This window comes from Loxodonta africana, chromosome 11 (genome assembly GCF_030014295.1).
Source record: "Loxodonta africana isolate mLoxAfr1 chromosome 11, mLoxAfr1.hap2, whole genome shotgun sequence".
Taxonomy (NCBI): Eukaryota; Metazoa; Chordata; class Mammalia; order Proboscidea; family Elephantidae; genus Loxodonta; species Loxodonta africana.
The window spans coordinates 57,966,774-57,984,371 of NC_087352.1; the positions used below are offsets into that span (position 1 = coordinate 57,966,774).

At 36.8% G+C, this 17,598-nt stretch overlaps 1 protein-coding gene across 8 annotated transcripts in view; it reads left to right on the top strand.

Moving 5' to 3' along the window:
• The window catches only part of DYM (dymeclin), a 358,557-nt gene that overhangs the window by 36,913 nt on the left and 304,046 nt on the right, over positions 1–17,598 (top strand). For all 8 annotated transcript variants that reach the window (XM_023543799.2, XM_023543797.2, XM_023543796.2 and 5 more), the window contains exons 3-5: positions 6,213–6,265; positions 9,936–10,029; positions 11,469–11,602. In XM_023543799.2, coding sequence (XP_023399567.1) covers positions 6,213–6,265; positions 9,936–10,029; positions 11,469–11,602 — 281 coding nt within the window. The remainder of the gene's footprint in view (positions 1–6,212; positions 6,266–9,935; positions 10,030–11,468; positions 11,603–17,598) is intronic.

Here is a 17,598-nt window from a genome sequence, read left to right on the forward strand (position 1 = left end):
TTATTGACTGAAGAAAGTAGAAGTGCCAGTGAGACATGTTATTCGTGTGGTCTAATTCTTAACCTCATAAAGCTGTTTACAATCCTTTGCATTTTAGACCTCTTTTTTTGCTTGAGTAACCAATAAACCAAGTAACTCATAGTTCTCACTTTTTGTCAACTAGTACTATAATGTGTATTATTGAATCTGACCAGTGATATATTAATTCAAAGTCTTTTTGGTATTAACAAATCAATTTGATCTAGCATACGCCAAAAAGAGATGGACATACGTAATAAAGAGATAGGGGTGTCTCATAGAATCCAAGATCAGGAACGTAGCTAGGCTTCAGGACGAACTGGTACCAAGAATTGGAAGACCAGCAGGGATCCTGAGAGTCCTTTCTGTTTATCTCTTCTTCTTTCCACATAGCTCTTTTATTCATCTTTCTTACTAACTGGTTTTTTCTGCTTCTCCGTGGATTCAGTGGATGGCTTCCCGGAACCCTCAGCATCACAACCAAGTTCTAGCCATATGGAAAGCCTACCTTTCCAGCTCAATTCTAAATTCCCTAAGACTCTGGCTTGGCTTTGGTTTAGATGCCTGTCCATGATCTAGTCAGCTATAACTGGGGAGTAGGTGTGAGAGTTTGCTAAACAAATCTGGCTACCTGCGCTCACCTGTGAATAGTAGATGAGAAGATAGAAAAAGGAGGTGGGGAGGACAGCAGACAGACGGGCACTCTAAAAATATCTAATATAGTGATAAATACTATAGATACTTTACTGTAGGATATGTGGCTGGTAGTTACCATTTCAGGCAGCATAGTTCTAGAGTTAGCTAAAAAAATCAGTTTTCTTCCACAGTTTCCTAAACTTTTCTTATTGAAAGCCTTAGTGCTTCAGGGCCTCTTTTTAAAGTGTGTTTTGTCAGCAACAATAGAGAACTCTGGGGGCTGGGGGCTCGTTTGGAGGATTTGCTGTGCTATGTTTGTTGGCTGAAAAGACCATGTAATTTTTAACTTAGTCACATAGTTTACTAGACTCTAAAGCTGGCCTTTGTTCTTTCTAGACTCCTGATTCCTAGAATGTTACTTAAACTTCTTGGAAACCTCAATTTGCTTATCTATAAAAAATAGGGATTGTAACTGTCCTAGAAGAGGTTTTTTATGGGGTTTAAACACACTAATAAATTTGAAAGTGCTTGGAATAGCATTTAAAGAGTACAGCAAATGTAAGACATTGTAGGGAGTCCCCAACTTATGATGTATTCAAGTTATGATGAACTGCACTTACGGTTCTTTTTTTTTTTTTTTAAATCTAATCATTGGTAATATGTACTGTATACAGTATTGCAGTGCGTAATTTGCTGATGTTATTCTCAGATGTTCACTTGCAGATGTTCCATTTTATGATACACTGTTCAAAACACTGCTGTATAGATTCAGTTTTCTAAAGCAAATCGGGGGCTTCAGTTGTTTGAAGACATGGACCCAAATGCTGATTCCTTTGCTAAAGTGGTTAGGTAGATTCGAAAAGCAGTGAGATGTTACTGTGAAATATATGAAGAAAAAGAAAAGGACCATACGGACAACTCTCGCTGATTTTCTGACTAGAAACACTGTACCAATTCCCAGGGATAATCCAGATGATCCAGAACCTTCCACAAGTGGAGTCGTTACCGCAGCTGACAAAATACCGGTGTTGTCCACTCTTCATCATTAGAGGACATTTTTATGATTTGTGTATTTTTTAATGTATGTACGTATGTATTAAAATGTATATAAGTTTATATGTAATGTTTTCAATCCCCAAAGAGAAATAAAGATCAAACTTATAAAGATACGGATAATAAAAAGGCAATAATAATGAAAAATAAAAATGAGGTATTCCACTTACGTCAGAACCTACTTAGGGTAGAGTCTTCGGAACCATACCCCATTGTAAATCGGGGACTACCTGTATTTTAATTTATTAATTAGGAAAAAATACAACATTTTGTAATCAACAATTGGTACTGTTTTTTGAGGGTTTACTTTGTGCTAGACACTATACTAAGCTTTACACGTACCGTTTAATCATCACAACCACCTTAGGGAGCAGATACCATTATTAACTCTGAAGGCAAGTCAGAAAGTATTGCTACAAAATCATAGAAACCTTTAGGAAACAAACATATCAACATGTGAAGCTATTCTTCCTCAACATATCCTTCATCTAGGTCTATGCATTTCTGCAGGCAGTGTTTCCATCTCTGTGACCCTTCTCCAGACAGTTCTTCGATTTACACCATGTAATAACAGCAGTTTTGTCATCCTTAAGGGACTCAAGATGTGTTTCTTTTAAATGTTCTTTGAGTTTTGGGAACAAAAAGAAGTCTGATGGGGCAAGGTCAGAGATGTGGGATGGATGGGGTAAGACTTCCCAATGAAATTCTCGTAGGACAGCCCTTGTTATCCTTGAAGAATAAGCAGGTGCATTGTCGCAATAGAAAAAATTCCTCGGCACACCTTTGCTGGCCTTTTTTTCAACAATGCAGTTTTCAGTTTTCTTCAAAGTTCTTCATAATAAGCCCCCTGTGATTGTCCTGTGTTCTTTGAGAAAATCTATCAAGATTACCCCTTGGGAATCCCCCAAAACAGTCACCGTAACCTTCTGAGTGATCTTCCCTCTCTTGGCTCGTCTTTGAGGTCTTCCTGACCTTTCTTAAAGTGCTTGATCCATCTAAAAACTGTTTTATGTGGGCCAGCATTCCCATAAACTTGTTGCAAAGCTCAGTGATTTGGGAAGATGTCCACTTGAGTTTTGTTGAAAATTTGATATTAACTCTGACCTCAGAATTGTTTTTCTCCACGACTGAAAAAGTATCTTTTTTTTTGAAGGCACCCTAACCAGGTGTATTACTGAGAGAACTTGTCTGCAGCCATCCACTGATGGCAGAGACATGTTTAAACACGTTTCAGATAAACCCATGCGTGTATGAACTGCAACCCTAATAGCAGTACTTTTTGACTTACCCTTGTGTATGGGGAATCTAAGAAAACAAAGACTTAAGAAATTAGCCCAGGGTCACATAGCTAGTTGAACTAGGATTGGAATGCACATTTTTTTTTTTATTGTGCTTTAAGTGAAAGTTTAAAATTCAAGTCAGTCTTTCATACAAAAACTTATACACACATTGTTATGTGGCCCTAGTTACTCTCCTTACAATGTAACAGCACATTCCTTCTCTCCACCCTGTATTTCCTGTGTCCATTCATCCAGCTCCTGTCCCCCTCTTCCTTCTCATCTTGCCTCCAGACAGGAGTTGCCCCCATAGTCTCATGTGTCTACTTGAGCTAAGAAGCATAATCCTCACTGGTATCATTTTATGCCCTGTAGTCCAGTCTAATCTTTGTCTGAAGAGTCGGCTTTAGGAATGGTTTTAGGTTTGGGCTAACAGAGAGCCTGGGGTCTATGACCTCTGGGGTCCCTCTGGTCTCAGACCGTTAAGTCTGGTCTTTTTACTAGAATTGGAGGTCTGTATCCCACTTTTTTTCCTGCAACATCAGGTATTCTCTGTTGTGTTCCCTGTCAGGGGGAATGCACATTTTGAATCAGTATACTACTTCTAGATTGATGAACAGTTGTCAGTTGAATTTTCTTTTGTAAATTTTCAAGAAAACTAATTTGTTTTTGCTTCTTTAAAGTTTGGTTTCTACTGAAACAGGTTTTTTATCGTGTCATTTGTTTTTAATTAGAATGTGCTTTGAGTTGGAATTGACTCCATGGCAACAGGTTTGGTTTTTTTTTGTTCTTGTAGACCACCTAGAATTTGAAATTTCATTTTTTTTTTTTTTTTTTTTGAGAATAATGCTAAGTAGTCTGAATCAGTGAAGACTCTGGAAATGTGCTAAGCACCCCACAGTACAGCTTTAGAAGAGGTTACCCAGCAGATGCAGGCTCACCTCTGAGACAGTAAATAAAGTAGGTTCTGTTAGGAGGGGTGCTGGGGTGATTTTTTTTTTAAAGCTTTGTTCTGGGTGAATGCTGATTTCATCTTGTTCTTTTCCCTTACGGCACCATCAGCTTTTTCTCTAGAGACTGGCAGTCTTTTGTGTAGATACTGACTCTCTATAAAACAGAGCTATGCCTAATTTGGTTTTTTTGTTACATCAGAAATTTATTTATGAAATGCTTTCAAGATTAAAAAGTGTAAATAATTTAATCCTTATATACTCACCGCCAGGATTTAACACATTTTAAAATTTTTGCTTCTGATTTTTTATCAGAGAAATAAACTTTTACAGAAATAATATACTGAAACTTCCCTTTCCATTCTATTTCCCTTCCTACTTCCATGTTCTGAAGTTGATAATGTACCTTTTTTGTCCATGTTTTTGTTTATTACATGAGTATAAAGTATACAGTTCAGTGAGATTTACTGTGTTCGCAGATATGTGTAACCATCAAATTTAGAACATTTTCATCACCTCAGAAAAGAAACTTTGGTTCCTCAGATAGTTAGACATAAAACTACCATGTTGTTGTCAGCTGCCGTGGAGTTGGCTCTGACTCATGGTGACGTTATGTATAACAGAACTAAGTGTTGCCCGGTCCTGCGCTATTTTCATGATTGTTGGTATGTTTGAGTGCCGTCCAACCTGGGGGACTCATCTTCCAGCACTGTATCAGGCAATATTCTGTTGTTCTACGTAGGGTTTTCATTGGCTTATTTATGGATTTTTTTTTTATTTATGGATAAATTGCCAGGCCTTTCTTCCTAGCCTGTCTTAGTCTGGAAGCTCTGTTGAAACCTGTCCACCATGGGTGACCTTGGTGGCATATGAAATACCAGTGGCATAGCTTCTAGCCTCAGTACTCTCTGTCTTGATTACTATAACTAATAAGTCTTGAAATTGGGTGGAGTGTTTCCTCCCACTTTAGTCTTGCTTTTCAGAATTCTTTTAGCTAATTCCTTGGCCTTTTCGTATAAATTTTTATAATAAGATTGTCTGCATCTACAAAAAATCTTGCTGGGATTTTGATAGAAATTGCATTTAACCTATTTGATGATTTTGGGAAAGATCAATGTTTCTGAATTCTTAAATTTAGAATGTATCTCTTGTAGGCAGCATAGATTTTATTATTATTTTTAAAATTCTGACTGACAATCATGGTCTTAGTCATATTTGTAGTCCATTTATGCTTAATGTAATTACATATACTTAAATATATTTTTGTTTATATCTGTCATCTTACCTTTTGTTCTTTATTTGGCCAGTTTTAAGTTCTTTTTTTTCAATCTTTTAGCCTGCTTAAATGCATTTTGTTATTCTGCCTTTGCCCTTCTGTATTCTTTAGTTGTATGTTCTTTTCTGCTCTTTAAATGGTTAGCCTTAGAGCATGCATCCTTGAATTAAAGTTTGATATAAACTTGTACCTTTACAGATTCTTTCAATTCTGTTTACCCCTTCCGACTTACATGCTTTTGTTATGCATTTTTAATTCTGTAATTCTCCATTTGTGTGTGTGTTTTCCCAACGTCTTACTTTGCAGCATTTTAAATCTATAGAAGTATTAAATGTGATAAAATGAACACCTGTATATATTTCATCTAGATTTATCAGTTGTCAAATTTGTGTCATATTTACTTTCTTTTTTCTGTCTGTCTCTGTCTCTGCTCTGTCTCCTGCCTCTGTGTTTTGCTTGTGTTCATCTGTCTGGTCCCCCGTCTCTGTATCTGTGTTTGTGTTTCTGTCTGTTTCGAGCTATCTTCTTATGTGTCTCTGTATTTATAAGTCACTGAAGTTTATATATGCATTCTCTCCCTTGTCTTTTCCCACCCCTTTTCCAATGCCTAAGAGCATCCCGAGCTCTTAGAAATCTGGTATTGAGAATTATAGTAAATTTTCTAATTACGTTATTAATTGAAGTATAACTTTATTTTCTTGATCTTATTGTTCACTGTTGTATATCATATTTTTCTTGCAAATTGCATGTCTCGTTTATATATTCCTTGGAAACCCTGGTGGCATAGTGGTTAAGTGCTACAGCTGCTAACCAAAAGGTTGGCAGTTCGAATCCACTAAGTGCTCCTTGGAAACTCTATGGGACAGTTCTACTCTGTCCTGTTGGTCGCTGTGAGTCGGAAACAACTCAATGGCAAGGGGTTTGGTTTGGTTTTTAAAAAATTATTTAATGTACATATATTTAATGTTAGTTATTAATCACCTTTTTCTTCTGTCTCTCCAGTACAGAGTTGAAGCTCTTGGAGGAGGCAACCATTTCGGTCTGCAAGTCTTTAGGTAAGGGGAAAAAAATGTATGTGTGAAGCACATTTATTTCAAATTTTTCTGTTATAAATTTTGATAGTGTAATGTGAATTGAGTTAATGAGGTGATGAATGTGCAAATAGACGAGTTCCCAAATTTCATACAGCTAGATAGTGATGGAGCTGGGATTGGAACCTAGTCAGATTCTGTAGTCTAGTCCCATTATGTTTTTCTGTCTTCCTATTGATGTCCCCTGTTCCTACTCTGGCTTCTGAAGCTTATTCAACCTAAATTTAGCATTTGGTTTTTACCAGTTAACGTTGGTCCTCTTAAATACTGTTGCTCCTACCACTGAAGCATTTTGGTATCTTGGATCTGTCGTTGCATATTATTGTTTACAAAGCGTTGAATGTATTGTATTAATTTTAGCCTTGATCTTCATTTTGTCCAAAAGGGCACTGTGGAAAACATTAGTACTCTTAAAATGTAAGCTCCGTGAGGACAGAGAGTTCTGTTTACAGGTATCTCCTTTGTTCCTGAAACAATGCTGTGTACATCTGGGTATCTCAGTAAATATATGCTGAATGAATGAATATAAAAGGCACATAAAGCTTTAATTACATCAGTCAAGTAGTCTGGTTCCTCTTTCCAGCAAGACATTTTTAAACTTTTTTTTTTTTTATAGCTACACATTTATAAATTCAAGCAATTACTGATAAAGTCATTTAGTAACAAAGAGGCTGTTGAATGAACACAGGGCTATGAAATTGGGATTCTGAATATAGTCATTATCAGCCGCAGCCCTCCGTTGTCTCAGTATTTTATTTTGATTTACAAGAGCTAGATAATAGTCACACAGACAAGTACTTTGGAAATATTAACTCTCTTAACAGTTTATTCTGAAATCTTGAGATATTCTTTCATCAAACTAAACCTGAAACTTGGAAAGAAGTAGGAAATTTTCTTGCGACTTTTAACAATATCTAATATCGGATCACATATCTGTTCTTAATTATGAATGCTGGACAGAAGCTCTCCCAGCTACAGCAAATGCTGCACCTTGCTACTCACAGTGGGATTCTCTAACCAGTAGCAATGGGCATCACCTGGGAGATTGTTAGTGCTGCAGAATATCAGGTCGGACTTTACATGGGTGGAATCATATTTTGCATTTTAATAAGAATGTTGTGTTGTCTGGGGTCTTAAATGCTAGCAAGCAGCCATCTAAGATGCGTAAATTGGTCTCAACTCACCTGGAACAAAGGAGAATGAAGAACACCAAAGACACACGGTAAATATGAGCCCAAGAGAAAGGACCATATAAGCCAGAGACTCCCAACAGCCTGAGACCCGAAGAACTAGATGGTGCCCAGCTGCCAACATCGCTGCCCTGACAGGGAACACAACAGAGAATCCCTGATGGGGCAGGAGAACAGTGGGTTGCAGATCTTAAATTCTTGTATAAAGACCAGGCTTAATGGTCTGACTGAGACCGGAGGGACCCTGATGGTCATGGTCCCCGGACCCTTTGATGGCCCAAGATTGGAACCATTCCCAAAACCAACTCTACAGACAGGATTGGCCTGGACTATAAGATAGACAGCGATGCTGCTGAGGAGTGAACTTTGTGGCTCAAGTAGACACATGAGACTGCTGGTGACTCCTGTCTGGAGGCGAGATGAGAAGGAAGAGGAGGACTGGAGCTGGTTGAATGGACACGGGGAATACAGGGTGGAGAGGAGGAATGTGCTGTTTCATTAAGGGGAGAGCAGCTGGGAGTGCACGGCAAAGTGTGTGTGGCTTTTTGTATGAGAGACTGACTTGATTTGTAAACTTTCACCTGAAGTACAAAAAATTAAAAAAATACCAAAAAAAAAAAAAAAAAAACAAGAATGCCTTGTGATCTCAATGCACATTCAACTTAGGGAAGCACTGTCAACTTCAGTAAGTGTCGGGTAGGCCTGGGATTCTGCATTTCCAACAAGCTTCCAGATAAGGCTTTTTGTTGGTAGTCCATGAACCACACTTTGAGTAGCATGTTGCGATGCAAGGAGAAGCTTACACAGTTACTTGTCTTGACTCTCAACCTGTGACAAGAATGCATACTCAGCAGCTATACCTGAGTTGACTTGGCAGTTAGTAAGCACATTGCAGGTATGCTATAATAGTGTACTTATTCCCATGTACAGTTTTTTTAAGTGTGTGTGTGCAGACCTGGGTTAAAAAAAAAGTGTTGGAGTTCTATTTCCTTTTAAATCTTTGACACATTTTCAAGAAGTTCAAATATATACACAGATGACAGCAAAAGCGTAATTCACAGATCAGCACAAAAATACATGTTCCTGGCAGCCCAGGTGTGTTGAGTGTTTGCATTTCTGGTTTTCAAAATATGCTTTGAAAGAAAAACCAATATCCCGAACTCTGGCATCTCACAGTTTGAAAACCATTGGTAAAGCAAAAAGCCTGGGCACTTGTCACTAACATGATGTTGACTTTGGGCCCAGCACTTAACCTTGCAGGGCCTCTTTTTCTTCATCAGTAAGATTAAAGATTCTGATGATGCGGTCTCTGCCTTCTGATGAATTCTTAAGCTCTACTGTTCTGTGACTTGCTGTAGTGCTGATAGAACTACTTTCATTAAGTCCAATATCTTGATTTAAAGGGGTTGGTATAGCAGGGCAGCTTAGAGCCAAGGATTTGAGTCATTAGACAAGGATGGGTCCTTCAGCAAGTAACAATCTTCAGTGAGGATGCGTAAAAATGGCAGTAATATGAGTGCTTATCCCATAGGGTTGCTTTGAGGATTAAATGGGATAATGCATGTAAAGCACTTAGTGTATGTTTTTCAGTATATGTTAGCTGTTGTTTCTTTCACAGATGAGAAAATTGAGGTTGGAGAAGTAAAGTGGTTTCTCTGGGGTTCAGTATAGACCTGGATAGAAACCAAATCTGGTTTCCCAATATAGTATTCTCTCAATGCTATAGGCCGACTTTGCTGAAATGCCCATTTTCTAAACTTTTTAAAATTCGTATTTTGTTTTTAAATCTTTTAAAATTTTGTCTGATCAAATAACTCCCCCTCTGATTACATTGCTTTTTTAAATGTGGCTTTTTATTTTTTGTTGGAATATTCATTATTTCTTTGTTTGTGTTTTTTTTTAGCAGAATCTTACAGTTTATTATAGCCTATATACTGGAGATACAGATGATCAATTTTTTATTTTTTTTTGAAAGTCTGCTTTTTAAAAAAAGGTGTGTGTGTGCGTGTGCGTGTAAGGTGGCGGAGTCGTTAAGGGCTTGGCTGCTAACAAAAAAGGTCTGTGGTTCGAATCTACCAGCCACTCCTTGGAAACCCTATGGGGCAGCTCTTCTCTGTTCTGTAGGATTTTTAAGAGTCGGAATTGACTTGATGGCAACGGGTTTTGCTTTTATTAACTATTATGTCTTTACATTTTTGGATTCTAAGATGAGGTGGCTGCTTTTTTCTACTGATTTTCACATTGTAAATCATTTTTTGTTGTTCAGAATTAAGATTGAGCAGCAGTTTCTCTGATTGTGTATTCCCCTTATTAGACGTGAAATTGACAGTGGGGTGGTCTGTGAGCAACTTGAAATAGATATTTGGTTTTATAAATGTTATGATATATTCACTTCAATTTCAGTTCTTAATTTTTACTTTTTAAAACATTTTCTTCTCTTGCAGTTGAAAACAATCCTCGAACCGGAAACCTTGCTGCACTAATTAAGGTCTTCCTTTCTAGAACCAAAGAACTAAAACTTTCAGCAGAATGTCAGAAGTAAGCCAGCTGATTAAATCATGTTCTCTTAATATTTAACAACATGAATATTATTTTTTATTTAATGGTGGAAATAGACTAATGGTCTTTTGAAAACTCTGGTTAAGGAACTATTCTCACTATTACGGGGAAAAGGTAAAAGAAAGAGGTTTTGGTTTATTGTGCAAGTCATTGGGGTAGGATTATAAATTCTGCAGTCTGTTTGATTTCAGCATTTTAGATAGTCTTTAGAATATATTATTCAAGAAGATTAATGATGATGCAGTTATTACAAAAAGAGGTAATTGTTTTCATTATTATTACTAGTCATATCTAGTTTAAATCAGGGCTTCAAATCAGTTCTTCCAGGTTCCGTCATGGCTGAGGTCATGGCTGAGGAAATGAAATCGCAACAGATCCAAATTATTTAAATGTGGATGAACCAGGAAGATAACCAGAACGGCAACAATTACAGGTTGAAACCCTGCTAGGAAGTTAATCTTTTTCTGCTAGAAACTTAATCTTCCTCTTAGAAAACAAGGGCATTGTGTGCGTTGCATAGCGCTGCTTGGCAGCTCAGAGATGGCATCCAACTGCACCGCTTTGCATATGTGTCACTCTCCACAGTCCTGCCAATAACCCAGTCTCCTGCATCAGGCTCCTGAAATGGCTCACTCTACTTCCCATTCCAGGGCTTCAACCCATAATTTTTCCCTTTCTGGTTATCATTCCTTCAATCCAAATTTTAAAAGTTCAGGTCTTTTGGGATTTCACGTGGTTGGCTGTGACTGAACAGGTTTGAATCGGTTCAAAGCTCTGGTTTAAATAATAAACTTAGTTTGAGTACTGTTTCATTCCATATCTGTTGCCTTTAATTTTTTCATATTAGATTCAGTGGAAGGTTAATCTTTTATGTACTCAAGCATTTTTTTTAGATGAATGGCAGCCTTTTAAATGCTTGTTCATTGCTCTACCTTCTGAACATATTGAATCCACCTAAAGTTTTTCTTGCCAGTCTGTGATCATTAATACAGAGAGTAAATATCGTGCTATGCTATTGGAGATCTTATCTAAATTTTTTGTCATATATTTACGTATATTTTCTTTATTAACATAATCAAAAAATATTTAAGGTTTCTTTTCTTTTATTGCCTATATGTGGGCATCTGTAAAGTCAAGAACAAAGCAGTCATGCTCACAGACATCACTAAAGATTTTTATTACATTGACTCACTATGTAAAATACACAAAATGAGATATAAAGTAAAATGTAATAGTTACCACTGATCCAATGTAATATGTCATGAACAGTTATTAAAAGATATGGGCATTGTTTTAATATTACAAACAGGATGGACAAAGTGGTTGGTGGGTTATGAGGAAGTCATGTGCTAGAAATAAACTGACCATGCTTATGATTAAGCGTTGATTCTTGTGTGGTTTTGTTCTTTCCATTCTAGCCACATCTTCATTTGGCAGACACACAATGCTTTGTTTATAATTTGCTGTTTGCTGAAAGTGTTCATCTGTGAGATGTCTGAGGAGGAATTACAACTTCATTTTACTTATGAAGAAAAATCTCCTGGCAGTTATAGTAAGTACTGCCTTTCAAGGTGATCTGGGTATAGCATGTGTAATATCTAAGGATAAAATCTGAGGAATAAAAGTATAATTTTGAAAAATTTCATTTTTCCTCCTGTCCATTCTATTTTTAACATGACCTGATGCTGTCACTCTTTCTTCTCCTGTATTAATTTAAATGAGCAAGACTCTCAAAACAGTTTTTTTTTTTTTTAAACAGAGCCAATAGAATCAAGGCTTTTATTTATTTTTTATTTGTATTCATGAGGAATAAGAAGGAAGTAAAAGAATGATAAAACTCAAGTATTTATTCCTTTCATAAAAAACAGAAATGTCAATTTAAATATCATTACTAGAGCAACATATTATTTGGAATTATAGATTTTAGAAACGTTAGAGGTTACTTTCATAGGCTATAACAACAGTTTCTGAGTCTGGGTGTCTTTGGGACTACTTTTTCAGAAATAACAGTTCCAGGGATTATTCTATGATGCTGAAGTATGTCTTATTTTTTTAAGGTATAGGGAAAGGTTACCGTTTTCTCCTAATATTACTGAGATTATTTTGCCAGTGGTTAGGAAGGCCTGTAGTTTTCAAGTTCAGATTCTGATGTTTCGTCTCTTAGCTTAAGAGAAAAAAACTAGGCCTAAGAAGCTTAAAAGGAGCCCTGGTGGCGCAGTGATTAAGCACTTGGGTGCTAACTGAAAGGTTGATGTTTTGAACCCACCAGCTGCCCCGCAGAAGTAGAATGTGGCAGTCTGCTTCTGTAAAGATTATAGCCTTGGAAACCCTGTGGGGCGGTTCTGCTCTGTCCTGTGGGGTCACTATGAATCAGAACCGACCTGATGGCCATGGGTGTGGAAAGAAGCTTAAAACCTACAACCTGGAAAGTAAAAGGGTAGATAACTCACCAAAAAGTGAAATACAGGGCACTTAATATTTTGCATCTACACTGGTAACATTTTTTTCCTACCCTCCATAGTTAACCTAATTAACAAAGTAAGGGAAGTAATATATATATATTTTTTTTTACATAGAGACCAAGGTTTATTAATGGTTACCAAGGGCAGGTGGGAGGAGGAATGAGGGGTTATTGCTTAAGGATTACTAGTTTCTGTAAGGTTATGAAAAAATTTGGCAACAGCAGTGATGGTTGCACAACAACGTGAACATAATTAATGCCACTGAATTGCATACATAACAATGGTTGAAACAGCTGTGTGGTTATGTATGTTTTACCACAATAAAAAAAAAATGCATGCACAAAAAATATGGTTCTATAAAGAGGACAGTGAGTGCCTTGCCCACAAGATGTGAAGAAAGATTAGAAATACATTGAGAATTGTGTCTGATCAATATCCACTAACGAAGTAATATTTTAATCGTCCAGTGATAGATCCTCATTCTTGTTTAAAAAAAAAAAAGGAAATATGTTATTTTTTTTTCTTAGAAAAGTTGAAAGGATTGTATAGAGAACACCCATATACCTTCCACTTATGTGTTAACATTTTACTGTCTCTCTCCCTCCCTCCCTCTCCTCCTACTTCACCTCCTCTGTCTATATATGTGTGTATGTATTCATGCTTACTATTAGTACACTTTAAACTTTTTGATTTCAGAATTACAGAAAACTTTTAGAATATGTGTATATGTGTCAGTGAGGTTCACCTACTTTTAATATTTTACCCATTACATTTCTATTTGCACTCTTTCAAGATTGTGTGTGTGTAATCTTCCACCCCCCCATTCAAAATTATATGTATATAATTTTTTTCTCTGAACCATTTGAGACTGAGTTTAATTATGGACATAATACTTTCCAATATGTATTTCTTATGAATAAGGGTATTACCTAATATAACCACAATATATTCACCGGCTTCAATATACTAAATATTGATATAATACTTTTATCAGCTTTCAGTAGATTCAGTAGATCTACTGATTATATTTCAGTTTTGTTAATTGATTCAATAATGTCATTTATAGATTTTTTTTTTCCTTCTGTGTTTAAACCTTTTCTTGAGTTCTTATAATAGTAGTCTCATACAACATTTGTCCTTTTGTGACTAATTTCACTCAGCATAATGCCTTCCAGATTCATCCATTGTTATCAGATGTTTCGTGGAGTCATCATTGTTCTTTATCATTGCGTAGTATTCCATTGTGTGAATATACCATAATTTGCTTATCCATTCATCCATTGATGGGCACCTACGTTGTTTCCATCCTTTTGCTATTGTGAACAGTGCTGCAGTGAACATGGGTGTGCATATATCTATTTGTGTGAGGGCTCTTATTTCTCTAGGATATATTCCAAGGGATGGGATTGCTGGATCATAGGGTAGTTCTGTTTCTACCTTTTTAAGGAAGCGCCAGATCAATTTCCAAAGTGGTTGTACCATTTTACATTCCCACCAGCAGTGTATAAGTGTTCCAGTCACTCCACAGCCTCTCCAACATTTGTTACTTTGTGTTTTTTGGATTGATGCTAGCTTTGTTGGAGTGAGATGGTATCTCATTGTAGTTTTGATTTGGATTTCTCTGCTGGCTGATGATTGTGAGCATTTCCTTATGTGTCTGTTAACCGCCTGAATGTCTTCTTTGGTGAAGTGCCTGTTCATATCCTTTGTCCATTTTTTAATTGGGTTATTTGTCTTTTTGTTGTTGAGGTCTTGCCGTATCTTGTAGATTTTAGAGATTAGACGCTGATCAGATTTGTCGTAGCCAAGTTTTTTTTCCCAGTCTGTAGGTTGTCTTTTTACTCTTGATGAAGTCGTTGGATAAGCATAGATGTTTGATTTTTAGGAGCTCCCAGTTATCTGGTTTCTCTTATGATGTTTTTGCATTGTTAGTAATATTTTGCATACTGTTTATGCTATGTATTAGGGCTCCTAGCATTGTCCCTATTTTTTCTTCCATGATCTTTATCATTTTAGATTTTATATTTAGATCTTTAATCCATTTTGAGTTAGTTTTCATGCATGGTGTGAGGTATGGGTCTTGTTTCATTTTTTTTGAAGATGGATATCCAGTTATGCCAGCACCATTTGTTAAAGATACTGTCTTTTCCCCCAATTAACGGACTTTGAGCCTTTTGTCAAATATCAGCTGCTTATAAGTGGATGAATGTATGTGTGGATTCTCAGTTCTGTTCCATTGGTCTATGTATCTGTTGTTGCACCAGTACCAGGCTGTTTTGACTACTGTGGCGGTATAATAGGTTCTAAAGTCAGGTAGTGGGAGGCCTCCTGCTTTGTTCTTGTTTTTCAGTAATGCTTTACTTAATCTGGGGCCTCTTTCCCTTCCATATAAGGTTGGTGATTTGTTTCTCCATCTCATTAAAAAATGCCATTGGAATTTGGATCGGGATTGCATTTTGTCTATAGATTGCTTTGGGTAGAATAGACATTTTCACAATGTCGCATCTTCCTATCCATGAGCGAGGTATATTTTTCCACTTATATAGGTCTCTTTTGGTTTCTTACAGTAGTGTCTTGTAGTTTTCTTTGTATAGGTCTTTTACATCTTTGGTTAGGTTTATTCCTAAGTATTTTATCTTCTTGGGGGTATTGTAAATGGTATTGTTTTGGTGATTTCCTCTTCAACATTCTCTTTGTTGGTGTAGAGGAATCCAACTGATTTTTGTATGTTTATCTTGTATCCTGATATTTTGCTGAACTCTTTATTACTTCCAGTAGTTTTCTTGTGGATTCTTTAGGGTTTTCTGTGTATAAGATCATATCATCTGCAAATAGGGACACTTTTAATTCTTCCTTATCAATACCGATGCCCTTTATTTATTTTTTTTCTAGTCTAATTTCTCTGGCTAGGACCTCTAGCACATTGTTGAATAAGAGTGGTAATAAAGGACATTCTTGTCTGGTTCCCATTCTCCAGGGGAATGCCTTCAGACTCTCTCCATTTAGGATGATGTTGGCTGTTGGCTTTGTTTAAATGGCCTTCATTATGTTGAGAACTTTCTCTTCTGTTCCTATTTTGCTGAGAGTTTTTATCATGAATGGGTGTTGGACTTTGTCGGATGCCTTTTCTGCACCAACTGATAAGACCATGTGGCTCTTGTAGATTTTTTTTTCCGCTCAGTATAGGCTCCAGCCCAGGATTAAGTCTTATATTTAGTTGTCATAGTACTTAGTCATCTTATCTCGAACATTTCTATGGCGTTTCTCTTTTGTGACATTGAAGTTTCTGAAGGGTACAACCCCTTTGTTTTTATGAAACATTCCTCATTTGAGGTTTACTTGATATTTCCTTGTGATCTGTTCCAGGCTATGCATTCCTGGCTGGAATACTACCCAAGTGATGTTGTGTCTTTCTTAGGGCTATCGCAAAAAGGGACTCCTTGATCTCAGGGACTCTCTCAAGCATCAGTTTAAAAAACTGGAAAGTCTTCCTCTCCCCCCAGGAGTATAGGTAGCACAGTTGGAAGCTGACTCTAAAGAATGCCTCCTTAGTCACACTAACTTCTCTTTGCAGGCAAAGTATGGCTCCTGGGCTTCCTGTGTTCTCTTTTTCTAAAGATACTTCCTCCCTCATTAGGCTTTCCTGCCCACCTTGAGCTGACAGAGATCACGTGTATGACTCAAAGTCAAACATTACCAATTTCTCATGTGGGGCTGGGAGAACTATAATGTTTATCCTTTTAATTGTAGCCTTTCTGCTCTGTGGGTTTCACAAATATATATAATCACACATACTTCCATAAAAGTAGAAATGGTTCTCTTTCCACTATGGTTGCTAAACAAAATCAAATGTTGGCAAGGAGAACAAACACACAAAGGGTTTATTGTCTAACCAGATCAAAATCATAATGCAGTGAATTTTCAGTACGTGCATATCCACTTGTGAAATATTTCTTAAATTCTAGAATTTTTAAAAACAATGTTGTGGGGAGATAGAAAAGATTCAGTGGAAAGTTAGCCTTTTATGTACTCAAACATTTTTTTTTAAGTCATGCTTGGATGGCAAAAATCTTAAAAGAAATTCTGGTTATTATCATATAAATATATTAGAGAATTATGTTACATTTCAAACAAATGAAAAGCCATGGTACAACATGGTCCAATTCAAGGTGGTAGAGTGACCACAAGTATTTATATTTTCTCCCTTCTGAGACCCTGTTAACATGATAGTGAAGGAATTTCCTAGACATTCCATTGAACAACTCAGGTATGGCCTAGTCATCCTTTTCTAGCCTTCCTTTGGCCTTTTTAAAGATCATGGAATAGTGTTGGAGAAGTAGAATATAAATTTCTGTTTTATTCTTTAATTATTTTCTCCATTCTCGTTCTCACTTATTTCCAAATTGGAAAAATACATCCTTCTTGTCCTACACTTTGAAAATACAATTTTATAGTTGGCCAATTTTTTTTTTTTATTGTGCTTAGGTGAAAGTTTACAGCTCAAGTTAATTTCTCATACAGAAATTTATACACATATTGTTATGTGACACTAGTTACAATCCCTATGATGTGATAGCACACTCCCTCTTTCCACCCCGGGTTTTCTGTGTCCATCCAAAGAGCTTCTGTTCCTTCCTGCCTTCTCATCCTGCCCACTTGGTCTCACCTATCTGCTTGCACTAACAAGCACACTCTTCATGAGTATTATTTTATGTTATATGGTCCAGTCCGATCTTTATCTGAAGAGTGGGCTTCAGGAATGGTTTTAGTTCTGGGTTAACAGAGCGTCTGGGGGCCATGGCTTCAAATGTTCCTCCAGTCTCAGACCATTAAGTCTCGTCTTTTTACGTGAATTTTAGTTCTGCTCCATGCTTTTCTCCTGCTCTGTCAGGGACTGTTGTGTTCCCCTTCAGGGTGGTCATTGGTGGTAACTGGGCACTGTCTAGTTCTTCTGGTCTCAGGCTGATAGAATCTCTGGTTTATGTGACCCTTTCTGTCTCTTGGGCTAATATTTTCCTTGTGTCTTTGGTGTTCATTCTCCTTCGCTCCAAGTGGGTTGGGACCAATTGATGTAACCAATAATAGA